Raw genomic sequence first — 15,627 nt, forward strand, 5'->3', positions numbered from 1 at the left:
TATATGACACCTCAGCTCAACAAGGTCTACACAAACACACACACACATGGAATGAAAGGCAGATTGTGTACTGTCTCCTCTGTCATCACATTCTCACTTCCTGATTTAAGCAGACAGAGACCAGTCCTTTGGGAGACCTACACACTTCTTTCCTCCGCTTCCTCCCTCATTCTGTTACTCTTTCCCCTTTCCTTGATCCTCTGCTGCCTCTCATGGGGATCCAGGGAGGGATTGGGGTTAGACAGATGGAGGCAGGTGAAAAATTGCTGTACAGTCAGTCTCAGGTTTGCTCTTCTGGGAACGCTGTGATGGAGAAAGAAAGGAAAAAAGGGGAAACATCAAAAAGTCTCTGAGGATGTTTCCCTGAAGTCATGAGAAGACACCAAGAAGTAGAGCTTTAACTGTTTCATGAAGATATAAAGTCTTGGCATCAACTTAGATTGTTTCCTCCTAAATATCCACATTTTGTTTTATAATTAAACTTTTTGGATAAAAATAAAATGTTAGAGATGCAAAACAATTTATTCAAGTTGCTGCAGATTTTTGAATCACTGTGTGTAACCCAAGGGGGCTAAATGAGGTTTAGGTCTTCATGATTGAAATATAACTTAAAAGTGTTTGAAAACAAAACCAATAAATTAATACATATGAAAGTAAAGTACAAACATAAAGAAAAACATATTACAAACAATCCAAGAGAAATTAAAATCTGTCACATGATTAGCCAATATTCCACCTATTATTCCACCTATTACTATACTACTTAGTAACTTTACCTGATTGTTGAAATTGTTAGTAAAACATAAAAGAAAATTGAGGTAAAGCAGTATCACAGTAATAAACTGACAGAAAAAAGAGAAAGATATGAAAGTATTATTTTCAAATGAATAAATTTGCTTTTTTATTGCTTATATATATATATATATATATACACATATATACAGGTAAATGCTCTAATGGTAAATCCCCAATGAATTGAAGTCATTTCTGATACATTGAAAACATTTCTGGTAAAATTTAACATCAAACCGTGAAAATATTTGACAGAGGGTGAAATATGTGATGTCATAATGAAATGTGGGATCATTAAGGTGAATAATTTAACACGTGATTGACACATGAAAAAATGGTGGCATGCTTTGATAAACTGGATTCTGTCTTTATAAAAGAATGCAGATTTCTTGAGTAGTTCTATTTCTTATTCTAGTGCTTCTTTTCCTTGTCACTGCTCTCAAGAGCCGTTTTAGGTCACTGAAAGGCTGCCTATCCATCTACCTTTGATTTAGCACATCACATGCCGCTCTGCACTGAGCATACATACACGTGCACCCTCATGCACACACTCAAGAACAGACTGAGGAATGGGTGGGGAGCGTCAGAATTGTGCAGGATTTGTTTATGTGGATTTAGTGACCTGGCAAATTTTGTCAATTAAAAGAAAAAAGACAGAGAGAAGGACAAGGAGAGGCAAAGGCAGATATGAAGTGCAATGAGGCCTCTAGGTATAGGACCAAAAATGCTAGATCAAGGATATAAATTATAGAAGAAGTACATTGATGCTTTTCTGCTCAGGAACCTGAGCTAAGACTCCGAGTTCCATTCAGGAAAAAAGGGGGAGGAAAAAAGATGATTGGCTGAGAAAGAAAAATATTTTTGTGTAACAAAGATCAATTCATTCATACTAGAAGAACCTTCTGTTATAGTATTGCTGCTATTGATTCTAAAGAGAATTAATTTTACCAATTTTTTTTTCATAGATTTGTTTTTAACTGATATTTATCCAGGTTGTTCAATTTATTTAGTTGCTGAAGTTAAAAAGTAGATGGTGCTAATCCTGAAATGTGTCATTTTGAAAATGTTTGAAATTTTTTTATATTGGGAGAACATACAATGTTTTTTGCTATTAATTTTTATTTTTAGATTTTATTAAGTTAACAACTTTTATTTGCAAATAAAAGTTGTAAATAATAATGCGAATATGCCCCAATATGTAATGACAAATCAATTTTTTACAACCAGGTGTAGAGAAAGAGTGTGAAAACACTTTGTTAATCCATGTTCTTCTTTTTGTACAGACAATCTTTTGGCTAAACAGCATGGATTTTATTTTCGACTAGACAAAATTCTTCAATTTTCTATATTTTAAAATATTATCTTTCCCCTTTCCAGGGCAGAAACTATAAATTACGTATTATTGATAATTGTGTTAGCCATGGGAGGGTTACAAACAAAGAAGGTTTTTGCATTATGTACCAATATTGACTTTATATTTAAAAAAAAAAAAAAAAGAAAATGGGAAAATTCAGAATCAAACATTATATTCTGGCATCAACTTAGGAATGAACATATTTTTTCTATTTATATGAACCTTATTAATATAAAGGAACCACGGTTAATAAATGACAAGCATTTAAAGAGGCTATATGCAAAGAAGATATGTTTATCTCTGACAGCAGCAGCTCAAATAATTTATACAATTTACTGGAAATTTTTTGGGCACATATCCAATAAGTCATTGCAAAAATGCAACAGTACGCTTCTTTAATGCAACCTGTTATGCATACACAGAGAGAAGGAAAAACCCTGCTGATGCACTGCAGACATCTCCAGACGTGCCCAAAGGCAGAGCCAGGCTCCTGTCACCTTTCAGCTGGTAGCAGGCAGGTGGGTGTGTGTTTCATCTTGTGAAAATGCACTGCCATGGACAATTTTTATAATTGAACTGAATTTAATTTCACTTAATACTTTTTTTTAATATAAACTTAACATCATTTTTCTATAGTACATGAGTTATTGTTATATTGTTCCTTTTTTGGCCATGTGTATTCTCTTTTATAGTTTATACCTGCAAACAAACCAAGGTGATTCCAAAATAATGTCAGGTAGATGCACTTGGGTCAAACAATATTTGTTTTAGAATATCTGGGGGGAAACAGCTAAAACAGAAGCAAGCTATGTTAGCAATAAATACTATTGAGAGTATTATGGACCAAAATGTTGTGCATCTTCACAACATTATGCCTTTTAGACCTTGTGTTGGAGTACTAATATGTCATAGAGCATGCCACAGAAGGAAAAGGGAGATAAGAGAAGGCAGCTGCCTACCCAGGACTGCTGCAACAGATGCCAGGGGCGGGGCACAGACAGCATGGCACAAGTCGTCCACAGACACCCCTACTTCCGCCTCTGCCCCCACAGGCTATGACAGGCGGCACGAGGGCCCCTTGGCCCAGTGGGTCGTGGATGGTTATCTGACAACTCCCCACCTGCATGACCTTTACCATGTTTGACTCCCTACAGGAGAAAATCACCTCATCACAAACAGCCCTACAGGAGACACAGCCACGCAGTGTACTCAGGAGGACACACAAACACACCAGCATATCTGATGCTCACAAACATTGACAGGAAGTTAGACGCAGAGGTTGTTGGTTTGAGAATGTTTTAATTTAACCAGTTTGCTTAGTTTGCTAAAACAAAGAATCTGCAACTTCAACAACACACTACAAACTTACTGTACAATAGAGTCGATAGGGAATCTAATGTTATTACTGGATGCCAATTAGTATGCAACATAAAAAATGTTTATTAATCAACAAACATAACAAGATGTATGCATAGACAATGAATGGAAAGGAGCAAATTTTCCATTCATTTAATCAAAACCGACACAGAAAATTGACATTGCAAACATTTTCATAGCATTGAAAATAAGAACAATGTGTAACTCTTCAGTATAAGATTTTTACAGTACCATTTTATTTTATTTTTTTAAGCACAATTACAACGCAACATCAAAAATGTAACTAATTCGCTAAAATGATTTTTTCTATAGTATATTCCAATTCAGGCCAAACTGTTGGACTGCTGTTTTACAGATAGCCTAGTTGAAGAACCAGCAGGAATCATTAAAATGTTTTTTCTTCATCGGGAATCGTACATCAAACAGTACTTGAAATTTATTTTATTACGTCTACTTAAGTATAAGTATAGCAATTGTACTGTAGACCATAAACTGTATGTGTAGTGTGGGAAGTATATTAACTGAATACTTTTTCAGACTGAATTGGAACATTTTAAGTTTACAATATATAGATATTACAGAAAAAGTAGATTTCAAGTATGCTGCCAAAAATTAAGAATAGGCTAAATATACTTGACGTTTACTTGAATAGACTTATTTTTGCAAAGCGATGGACTGATCAGCTTCACCATTCTATTCTGAAAATCTTAAATGCAGTTCAAGTGCATATTTATAGTTTTCATTCATTTTCTACCGTTTTATCCCTTTCGGGGTCACGGGGCTGCCAGAGCCTATCCTGACCACTTGTGGGCGAAGGCAGGGGACACCCTGGACAGTTTGCCAGTCTGTCACACACCCACTCACATTAACACCTAGGGACAAATTAGAGTGACCAATTGACCTATGAAGCATGTTTTTGACTGGGAGGAAGCTGGAGACCCCGGAGATAACCCACACATGCACGGGGAGAACATGCAAACTCCACACAGAAAGGTCCCCCATTGGTGTTCTGGTTCAGGCAATGGAGGAAGAGCGCTAACCACTGTGCCACAGTGCAGCCATAGACACTTTATTTATTTTGCATTGATCCTATAAATATTGCAAGATAAATAAAGTATCTATCTATCTATCTATCTATCTATCTATCTATCTATCTATCTATCTATCTATCTATCTATCTATCTATCTATCTATCTATCTATCTATCTATCTATCTATCTATCTATCTATCTATCTATCTATCTATCTATCTATCTATCTATCTATCTATCTATCTATCTATCTATCTATCTATCTATCTATCTATCTATCTATCTATCTATCTTAGATTCAATAGCAACACAGAAAAGTTAATAGCAGTTTAATAAAAGTTAATACCAAATTAACTGTTTTTAACTGATATGAAGTTAATAGCAAATATATCTTAAATGGAAAAAAATAAAATTTTCTTACAGTTTTTGTTGAGATGAAAATAATTATGAAATAACTATTTGAATTTTTTTGTTTTTGTTTATAAAAGATTAGAAACGAATGTTGACGTCATCAACATTCGACGGCTTGATGATGATGAAAACAAAAGTGGACCGGGGCAGTGAGCTTACCGTGACAGTGCTAATGCTAATGCTGTTAGCTAAAGTAGGTAAAGCTTGTTTGGTTACTTTATTAATACAATATAACTCATTTTAAGGCTTTAAATTGTGTTTTTATGCCATTTAGTAACATTTAAAAATACAAAAATTGTTTTTTTTTTGCGTTTGTATCGTCCAGTAAATGTCAGTTTGTCTGGAGTTAGCGTGTTGCTGTCGTTAGTTTAAGCTTTTCAGTAAGAATCAAAGCCCTAATAAAACGTGTTTATGTTCCCAGGTGACTGCTTCAGAAAACTCTGCTCTTTCATGCCTTCCTTGGAACCAGTTTTCCATCTATGATGATGAATTCGCTAATTAGACGTAGACTACCCCCGTCGGTAGAGAGTCTTCTGACTAACATCGATCCAAAGGAGGAATGGACTGATACAGAATCCGAACCAACGACCAGAGATGGGATTCTCCTCCCGTCTAGAGGCTCTGCATCCAACACAGAGGGGTTTCTCTCTCCAGCCAAGATTTGCTACGGGGAGGCTCAAAATAACACAATAACAGCATGTACGTTTTGTAAATGTAAACCTTCTCGTTATACCTGTCCTCGTTGTAACCTCCAATACTGTGGGTTGGCATGCTATCAGAGCCGGGAGCACACCTCCTGTTCAGAGGAGTTTTACAAGGAGTCTGTTCTTCAGGAGCTGAAGAAAATGGGAAAGACAGAAAGTGAGGGAAGAAGGAGAATGCAAGAGATTTTGTTGGGAATTCAACAAAAGGGAGAAATGACTGAAGGAGGGATGGAACGTGTGCTAAAGGAAGAGGGTATTGTAAAAGACAACTCTGATGAGGAGGAAGAAAAAATTCAGGTTATGGAACTTTTGTCCAAGTTAGCACAGCTTCAGCAGTCGGAGGAAGAGAATTCAACCGAGATTGAAGCCATTCTGAGAAAACTTGAGGAGATTGGAGGAGCAGATCCAATGTCTGGAGACTCTGATGATGATGCAGAAGAGAAGTTGGACCTCACAGAACGACTGAAAGGGCTGGATATCGATAAACTATCGGAAGACGAGCTGTGGGACCTTCTCAACAGTAAAGAGAGAGAGTCATTTATGGGTCTGATGAAGAATGGAAGACTTTGGGGGCTGGTTCCTCTGTGGAAGCCTTGGTGGGAGGACCATGAGGAGGAACATAAAGAACTGGTGGAGATGATTCAAGGAGAAGAGGGCAAACTGGAGAGAGAAACTACTACAGTTACAAATCTGCAGGGGGACAATAACAAAGTCAAGACATCTCAAGAAGTCGAACCAGCGAGAGAATCAACTTCAAAGCTGAAAAATAAAAGGAGAAACAAAAAAGAGACACGTCAAAGCGAAGGAAGTTCAGCTAGAGTTCCTCCAGTTTCTGCAAAAATTCCAAAGTTAAGTTCCCTGTGTGCAAATCCATCTCCTCTGGTTTGCTACAGTCTAGTGAATACTCTTTATAGCTATGCCTTTACTCTCTGCCGATTTAATGGAGACACTGATTCTCTGATTTTAGAGTTCTGTGAGATGATCCTTGCTCTGTCTGAAGCCCTCCATTCAAGTAAAGTGTTTAGCTCTGTCCAAGAAGCTATAGACTGTGTACAGCCTCTCATCTTAGGAGGAGGGTATCTTGACAAAGAGGATCCTCTAGCTCCAGCTATGGCAGTGGAAGCGGTTGCCCATATCATGACTGGCAAAAACAAACGAGATCCAACAGGATACTGCCTGTCTGCATTAAACCAGCTTCGCATGATTCTTTCAAATACCAGAAAAACTCTGTCCAAAGAGGGAGACGATGCTGCAAAGAGACAGAAGTTCTTTCAAGCTATTAAAAAGTGTGAGTTCTATCAAGCCTGGGTGTTGGAGAATGAACATCAGATTCAAAGGCTGGCCATTGAGTTGTGGAGTGAGCACAGTAAAAGAGAGAGTTTAAGAAACTGCATGGACCAAGCCAAGGCTTTTGTTGAAGAAAATCGGAAAAAAGAAAAGGGAAAGAAAGACGACACAGAGCTCATCGAGGAACTAAACTGATGTATATTTTGTTTAATGTGTTGATTTTAAGATCTGTTTTGTAATAAAGTTTACAGAAAATTGAATATTGGTGTTTGTGTAAAAAATTAAAACTCAAAACAGCAATTTTGGATGTCCAATTACTAAATTAAAAAAGCCTCTTTCCATTTAGAAATGTAAACGTTTTAAATGCATAGAGTTAAAGTAATAAAAAGTTGAAATCATTGGAAAATTAGGAATATAACTATACAAAGCTTTTAAAACAATATTACGTGAATAAACATCTGATTTTTGAGGCCACAGTTGTAGGCATCACCCTATCACAAAGAAAATGTAAAGCAACATTTTATTAAAACAGATTATAAATAAAAGCGTTTAAGAAAATTTGATTCAAATGATAGTATTTGAATTTGAAAAAAAAAAAGACTTAGTGGAAGTATTAGTCGTTTCTGTTAACATTTTTCAGAGCAATGATCAGGAACTTGGTCATAACAGACACTCTCGCGATATTTCCGCTCACGTGTTGCGGATCTTCCTCTACGCAGCTACAGAAAACATGGCAGCGCTCTTGAGATCAGCCCGGTTACTTAAGATTTCGCCTTCAGGTTTCCTCCAGATCACAGGGACCAAAAGAAATGGAGCACTTACCCGCCTCTGCAGTGGAGCGATTGTTAGCAGGAGGACTGGAGTTTGTTCTCGCCAGATTAAGCCTGTTTTGGACAGGTACGGAGCATCACGTTAGCGGTTTAGCTTTATCCACGCGAGAAGAAGCAGTAATGTCATTGAGCCTCAATGACAGCCAAAGACAAAACTGCAGCTTTCGTTATGCGGAGTTTGATCGAGTGGGATAGTACAGTGAAATAAATACACTTTAGCTACCCAGTTAGCATTAAATAAGCATCATGGCTTCCACTTTAGGCAGGGTGAGACGTTGTGTAACTGACCATCATGTGTAGTGAACTCTTATAACTGTTTTAATCCTACTTTAGTGTTTATACATTCTGTTAGAATAGCTAAAATGGGGTTTACTGTGATTTTAATTGGGTCCATTTTAATTATCATCATAGCATGCTAGTTTTCTCCATCAATTTAAAGTAATAATGAAGGTAACTACTACTTAATATAGGATAAAAAGCTTAAAAAGGAAACTTGACCAAGTTAATGCCAATATACGGTATATTAGGCTTTGTTTGATAGGGCTTGCTGCCTTCAAGGTCACAGCCTATGTGCAAAAGGACACCTCTTGCTAAACAACAACAGTAGGATGTTGCACGTGCAGCTCTCAGACAGTTAGGATGTTTGCTAGTATCCTGAAACAGGAGGCTTGTATTCAGTTATTTTTACTTTTTTTGTCATCCTCACCTCTGCTTTAATGCCTGTGCATCATCAGTTTTACATGGCCGTATGCAGCAGTCTGCGTTCGGAACTACGCTGTGGCCACAGAGCAGAAGAACGAAGCCAGCATTGCAGTTAAGTCCAAGCAAGCCCAGCAGTTCGACTGGGCCCTGACCAAACTGGAAAGCTCTGTGAGGAGGACCGGACGCATTACCAAGACTCTGCTGCTTCGCATCTTCCATGACATCTGCAGGACAGGTTGGCAGGCCAGTCATCAAACATGGAGACAAACAGATTGATCCCATCTTTTGGTTTGTTTCATTCCTGTTACATACAGGTTATCCCAGTGGTAACCAGGCTCTGCTGCTGCTGCGCAGCTGTGGGTCCTTGCTGCCTGAGATGCCTCTGGAGGAGCGCTCTGAGCTGGCACACCGTGTGTGGGAGAAGCTGCAGGAGCTGGGTATGAAAGGGAGTCCTAGAAGTCTTTATTGCTGTCTAGTTTATCCTATTAGTTCAGTTTATGTCCATTTCTCTATGACAAAACGTCTAAGAGAGTTTGACCAATGCTCTTTTTTCACAAAGTTTAGATTTTTGTGTCATAAAGGTGGAATTGTTGGTGTATTTTAGTCAACTGGATGAAGTGGTGGATGTTTTTATCTTAAGTCCCTCTTAAATCAACTTTTGTTTAACTATACTCTTTGAATGCCGTCCTCCTCAGGTGCACCGTATGATGTTAGTCATTACAACGCCTTGCTAAAGGTTTACCTGCAGAATGATTTCAGATTCTCTCCCACTGACTTCCTGGCTAAGATGGAAGCAGCGAATGTGCAGCCTAACAGAGTAAGTACAAATTTGGGTTTAGACAATTGCCAGCTTTCTCAGATTCAAATCGCTTAATTAAGCCTCCTTTTTAAAAATGTTCTTAAATGTTTCTCATTTTGTGTTGTTGGTGTTCACAGGTTACCTACCAGAGACTGATTGCAGCCTACTGCCAAAAGGGAGATATTGAGGGAGCCAGGTAAGTTAACTTCCTGTTCAGTTTGTCAAAATATGTGTGTGTCCTCCCAAAACATTATTGATATGTAAATCATATGCAAGCTGCTTTTTAGGCTATACTTGTTATGACATATTTTTCATGATTTAGTTGCAAAGTTTTTATTTTAAAATGCTATTTTTTTTTTTCATTTTAATGTTTTCACAGCACCATACTGGGTTTCATGAAAAGTAAAGATCTACCCATCACAGAAGCTGTGTTCAGTTCTCTGGTGACAGGGCATGCTCGCGCTGGGTGAGTGGCTTCTCAACAAAAGCACTGGAAGTGAAGTCAGATATTAAACATGTGACTGTTTTCACCTCTGAAGTGACATGGAAAGTGCAAAGAACATCCTACCTGTGATGCGGGGAGCAGGGATAGAGCCGACCCCTGACACTTATGTGTCACTGCTCACTGCGTATGCTGAGAAGGGAGACCTGGACGGTTTGAAAATGGTGGGTGTTGGAAAATGCATCGGGGTTTTTAGTGTTGGTGTAAAACCTCCAAACGCTTCATTTTGTTGTTTGTTTTCTTCTTTCTCAACAATAATCAGACTCTGGAGGCGGCAGAAAGCGCAGACTGCAGTCTAATGGACAGAGACATCATGCAGGTCATCTTCACTCTGGCCAAAGCTGGACATCAGGAGCTCATTCCAGAGATGGTGGAACGTCTAAGACATGAGAGGGGTTATGTGCCAGGTAGGGGAGCCCAGTTGCACTGTTTCAGCATTTACTGCTACCAGAGTTTCACAAAATATTTGGTGACACGAAAGAAAAGCATTGAAACAAATGTTATTTTATAATAGACTTGGTAAAAGTTCTACCTCTTTTTATTTATTTATTTATTTTTAGCAGGCAAAAATAAAATAAATTTACTGTATTAAATCATGGTATAGGATAATATTAAGTTCAATTAAACAGTTGTATTTTTGTTTAAAGAAATTGAACCAATAAAGCATTATTTGGGCAAAGTTCATTATTTCCATAACTGGATCAATATCCACATTTGCTGATGCACAGCTCACTTTAAAGGCTTCACCAACACATTTTAAGTTCCAGACTTTAGGAAACTCATTTCAGAACAAACGGGATGAAGTTTTAGCTGTAAAGCAAGGTGGTTTTCCTGTTAGTTTCTGAAATTCTCTTATTAAATGATAAATGTGTGAGAGATTCAATGACTGCAGGCTGTCAAGATCCTAAAGCTGCTAAACAAGCCCAAATCATCACACTTCTTTCCCTGTGCTTAATGAAACAATATAAAGAAAAACAATGACAAAGCAAAAACAAACATTCACTCGTGCTGACTGTGCATATACAACTTTCTGCTGATTAACATTCCATGTTGTAGGTAAATAAGATGCCAAGTAGGAAATAGTCAATCATAGATTATTGCAGTTGACAACTTCAGGAAAGTCAACAACCCTTGCTGTTGCTAAAACTGGCAATAATTGTAGCTATTCAAAGGGGGAACAAAATGCCAAGAAAATGTGAGCAGTTGAGTTGTAAAAAATGTTTTTCCACCCCTCAAATCTGCACTTATTATCCCTGCAGATGCCATGAACTTGTGTCTAAGCCTCATCACTCAGGGCCAGGAGGACACAGCTTTCAGCATCCTAAAGACGTTCCCTTCATTACAGTCCGACAGCAACGAGACCTCCAACCTGGGCAACTTTTTCCTCAGACACTGCATCAATATGGACATTGTAGGTGACAAGGACGCCTGTCCTGTCTTCATTTTACTATAGAAACTTGCTAAGGTTCTCCAGAGCCTCTGTAGAGTACCTTAGAGATGGGGAAGGTGATGCATGTGTATGTTAGCTGACAGTCATTTCCACCTTCAGATTTAGGAAAGCACTGGTTTAGATGCTCATATTCAATCATTTCACTGTTGTTTGCCCGGCAGTCATTGGAGAAGATCTTCCACTACTGCAAAGAGCTCCAGGAATTGAATCTGCATTCTGCACCTCTCACATTTGCCCTGTCCTGTTCCCTGGAGGCCAAAAAGATTGGTAACTTCTGTTTCTTATGATAAACAAAATGAATGCAATTATTTAAATTAAGGCAGATGCTTAATTTAAGAGATGAATATTTAGGTGTTTTTTTTGTCTTTTCTGTTCTGCAGGTTCATCTTTAGAGCTGATGAGGCTACTTAAGGAGCAGAACTTACCCATAAGGCCTCACTACTTCTGGCCTCTTCTCACTCAGCCTCTGAAAGAGAAGAATATAGCAGGTATGAACAAAGACTTAAGGACAGTGGCAGAAACTATTCAATTTTTGTTGCTTATAGAGATAATAAAAACAGACTGCATTTGTTCTTCAAAGCTTACATTTAAAATGGGGACACACCAAATCCTTTACGTCTTTTTACCTGAGTTATAATCCTGGAGCACAAGAAAAATCATTTCATAATATTTCCTCCTTAACTGTTGGAAATGGACGTTTTTTTTCAGACTTGTGATGGACCACCAATCGGATGAAAATGATGCTGACAGTCAGCTTTTAAATCTCCAGCTCTCTCTTCACCAGCACCTTTGATTTTTGTTTCTAAACAGCAAAAGTATGGAGCGGGAAACCAAACGTTTGATAGATCTGAGTTCTACAGAGTTTCCTTTGAGGTTCCTGTCGATGTTTAGAGCTGTGTTGGTTCTTTGCGTACGATAATCAATTATACAAGCATTTACTTGGGAGTTTTTCATGCATCCTGTACATCCTGGAGAATCTGCTGGACAAAATATATACTTTTCTAGGTTGACTTGGGATTTCTAAAAAAAGAAAAAAAGAAAATTCCCATATTGGGAGTTGGACTGGTACTAGAAGCATTTTGTTTTCAGTACTAAGAACTTTGAAATGACAGATCTGTTTAGTTTAACTGGCAGTTTTAATATTCCCTCAACCAAGTTTGGGTTTCCAGCCTGCTCTCAAGATGGACTTGTAGGAACAAAATGGCGATCTGTGTCGTGATGAGACACAAGCACATGGTTTGGTTAGGTTTACCTCCCGCACTGCAGTACAACCGACCTTATGCTTCTGTGATGCAATTCCTGCTCTGCTGAGTATGTATGAGGAGAGTGTCTGTCATCTTGAATACTTTTGTATTTTTGCTTCTTATCTCCTTGATGGACATAGCTCGTATAAGTGGAATGCATCTCAAAACGGAGCTTTTAGCTGAATCCCTAATGACGACTACAGCTATGGAGACCCAACAGAGAATAAAACACACCTATTAGCTGTCTGTGCATCCAGACTAAAATGAAGCAGTTTCTACGGGTGAACATGATATTAGCAGGTTTTTTTTAGGCGTAGAGGGGATTATGACATCCCCTTTACCAGAAAGAGCTTTTAAAGGAGAGTTTCTCTCAAATATTAATAACCTATAGAGTGGTCCAACTGGGACAGATTTCATTTCGCCAGGGCAGGGGAGGCCAAAGGGCTCTGATCCCTGCAAGGGAGCGAGTCAGAGCGGGAGGAAGTGAAACAGACACACTCACACAAATGTGCACTCGGTGCATCTCTGGAGGGCTCTTGGAATAGATCTCAAAATTCAAAAGACAACTTTCCATTTTCTGCAACCCAAAGGGGGCATTGACCTTCAGAAAGTGCCCTCAGACCTAAAGTTCATACTCCTTCTCTACTTGATCTTTCAACACTTTGTACTTTTAGACTCCTGGTTAGTTGATCTCAGAGACCACTGGGAGCTTTAGAGGAAACCCTAAATGCTTTTTTTTTTTAATAGCTTTTGATTTGATTCTGTTTGTCTGCTGTTTTTTTAGGATAAATAATGTTTCAACCTGATGATGCAGCAGTCTTTGCAAAGTGACGGACACAAACTTTTGCCAGAGCTGCCTAAAGAAGTGAGGCGTTTTTATGAATGGATGACCGGGTGACCGCTGTCTCATGAACCCTTAAGCTGTATGGATGAACATGCAGGCCTGAGGCTCAGGGGTCAGGGGCCATTTTTGCTTCACTGGTTTACTTCCAACCTTTTGTCAAACCTAACTTGTGTCTGGGTTGAGATCTTTTTGGTCTTTCAGTGTTGAAGTTTGTCCATTTTTTTTAACTAAACAGCCCAGCTTAGTGGTTTAAATGTAAATGTTTCTACCACCAAGTTCTATTTCATGATTAGAAAGTGTGTTTTCTCTCATCAGTGATGAGTTTTTGCATGTTATCATCTCAGTCACAGAGAGCCAACACCTGGAGTGTTTGCACTCTCACAGTTGAGTTGTGAATGGTTACTGTCAAACGTCCCCACAGTTTGGTTTTTAAGAGCTTTATTTATGCTGAGCCTCTGCGTTTCTCATTGGGGTTTTTAGTGGAATTAATAAATCATGTTTATTTTTCTTCTGTCAGCTAATTGACAGAGCTAGAGCTGACACTGTGGTTGAAAATGGTCGGTGCGATGCACGCCGAGTCTGAGGTTGAGACAGTTGAGACAGATTCCAACGGTGAGATGTATCATCAGCACCTGTCTTGGCAGCTTGAAGGACAGAATTAAACAAACCTTAAAATATGCACAAGCACACTAACAGAAGCAGTTCCCGAACCGCACCGCCAGAAAGCAACATCATCAAGCCGCATCTATTTAGGTATCACAGGTTAGATAAAAGGGAAGATGCGGTGGGGGGGGGCTTCTCCTCTTCTCACACTTGCTTGTTTTCACCGGTGTTTGCCTCAGCCTCCATAAATGATGCAGCTCCTCCTTTTCTCCCTATCTCTTCCTGATCTCTCTCCCTTTCATTGGCGGCAGGAGGTATCCACATGTCCGTGTTTGTGTGAGGAGTGGGCTTTGGGGGCCAGAGCAGGTGATGTGACTGATGCAGAGTGACTTGATTTCATGTAAATGCGAGCGCTCTGAGGGAATTCACTTTGGATTACGCGCCCCACTGTGCACGGCCAATGAAATATTAAGCGCCGTGTCACTTTTTGTCCACAGGTGTCACTAGCGGGCAGAGAGGACGGAGTTGTGGAATTGGAGGGGAGCTAACGCGGGGGGTGTTGAGGGTTGGAATAGGGATGTGAGAAGGAGGGGGGGAATCTCTTTACATTTTGATGAGGTGTGGATTTGGCGGGTTCAGCAAAACCATATGCTCGGTCGTAGTTGCCACCTGCCGCCAGCTAGTCGGTGCTTGTCAGTCTTTGTGACACAACCGGCTTTTATCTTTCTGACACGGCAGAGCCACGAAAGAATGAAGAGGAGGAAGGGGAGCGTGCAGAGGAAGGATGTTTCTGGCCTTGTGCGTTTTGATCTGACATGCTTTGGGTTTCTTGTCTGGTTGATCTCCAACCCTTTTGCTTAAATTGTCCATCAAAGTGAGCTTAGTTTTGGAGATTTAAAAGCCTTTTTTTGGACTTTATAACAGACGAATCTGTGTGTTTTTTTTATCTACTGTTGCCTTATAGCAACAAAGTCTACCTTAAGAGTTCCCCACATGAAGAGACAGATGGTGTTGAAGAGGAGAGGGAAACTGACAGGTGTTCATGTCCAAAGACAAGAGGAGATGACAGCGACCAGTTCACTCCACTCCTTTTTTTCTCTTTTCCACATCCTCACTTCTCCTCTGTGACAGTTAACCTAGAGACATGAATCTGATGATGATATCTTATGACCACTGCCATGCTTAACTCTCTACTTTGATACTTCCCGCCTGGCTGGCGTGTCAGGTTTTTATGCTGACCAACCTGGAAGAGAGTTTACTTTTTCAGTTCCCAGTTCACCAAATGTGAATGGAAAGAGAAAGATGATGTGCAGGTTGAAGGGTAGTGAAGCAATATTACATTTTAAGGAAAAATGAGTAAGAAAAATAGTTTTCCAAATTTACATTCAAAAGCATTTTTGTTCTGTTCTACTACTATGACAAGTAGTTTTCCCATCACTAGTGGTTTAAATAATAATAATAATAATTAGTAATAATAATCGATACTTTATTTATCCCACTATGGGGAAATTCTTCTCCGTGGTGTGCTGCAGACTAGCTGCGCTCGGGGTGTACAAAGTAGTATTTTTATTAACAAAATTAGAAAATGTTCAAGATGAAAGATTTCAGAGGAGCTATGCTAGACCTAAAACAAATGTACTTAAAACCGTAATGCATGGATTTGATGAGTCAGTGTTGCATCTTCAAAGTTAAGTTTT

At 39.0% G+C, this 15,627-nt stretch overlaps 2 protein-coding genes across 3 annotated transcripts in view; both read left to right on the forward strand.

Annotated features, from left to right (window-relative positions):
• Window positions 1-5,047: 5,047 nt before the first annotated feature.
• znhit2 (zinc finger HIT-type containing 2) lies at window positions 5,048-7,216 on the forward strand. 2 transcript variants are annotated; one of them, XM_004077294.3, is made up of 2 exons: window positions 5,048-5,158; window positions 5,387-7,216. In XM_004077294.3, the coding sequence occupies exon 2, from the start codon at window positions 5,445-5,447 to the stop codon at window positions 7,149-7,151; it is 1,707 nt and encodes a 568-aa protein (XP_004077342.1). In that variant the 5' UTR covers window positions 5,048-5,158; window positions 5,387-5,444; the 3' UTR covers window positions 7,152-7,216. The 2 variants fall into 2 exon arrangements, with proteins under 2 accessions (XP_004077342.1, XP_011482611.1); XM_011484309.3 differs by having other exon boundaries at window positions 5,069-5,162.
• A 432-nt stretch (window positions 7,217-7,648) lies between these two features.
• The window catches only part of lrpprc (leucine rich pentatricopeptide repeat containing), a 53,227-nt gene continuing 45,248 nt past the window's right edge, over window positions 7,649-15,627 (forward strand). Inside the window, exons 1-11 of the mRNA XM_011484310.3 lie at window positions 7,649-7,853; window positions 8,521-8,723; window positions 8,803-8,925; window positions 9,184-9,305; window positions 9,425-9,483; window positions 9,667-9,753; window positions 9,827-9,953; window positions 10,052-10,196; window positions 11,049-11,200; window positions 11,401-11,506; window positions 11,620-11,727. Of these exons, the coding sequence (XP_011482612.1) occupies window positions 7,687-7,853; window positions 8,521-8,723; window positions 8,803-8,925; window positions 9,184-9,305; window positions 9,425-9,483; window positions 9,667-9,753; window positions 9,827-9,953; window positions 10,052-10,196; window positions 11,049-11,200; window positions 11,401-11,506; window positions 11,620-11,727 (1,399 nt within the window). The 5' untranslated portion in view covers window positions 7,649-7,686. The remainder of the gene's footprint in view (window positions 7,854-8,520; window positions 8,724-8,802; window positions 8,926-9,183; window positions 9,306-9,424; window positions 9,484-9,666; window positions 9,754-9,826; window positions 9,954-10,051; window positions 10,197-11,048; window positions 11,201-11,400; window positions 11,507-11,619; window positions 11,728-15,627) is intronic.

The sequence above is a fragment of the Oryzias latipes genome, chromosome 15 (genome assembly GCF_002234675.1).
Source record: "Oryzias latipes chromosome 15, ASM223467v1".
In the NCBI taxonomy this organism is placed as follows: domain Eukaryota; kingdom Metazoa; phylum Chordata; class Actinopteri; order Beloniformes; family Adrianichthyidae; genus Oryzias; species Oryzias latipes.

Excerpts from the sequence above, each read along its gene's own strand:
- znhit2 (XM_004077294.3), top strand. The coding sequence starts at position 5,445 with ATGATGATGAATTCGCTAATTAGACGTAGACTACCCCCGTCGGTAGAG.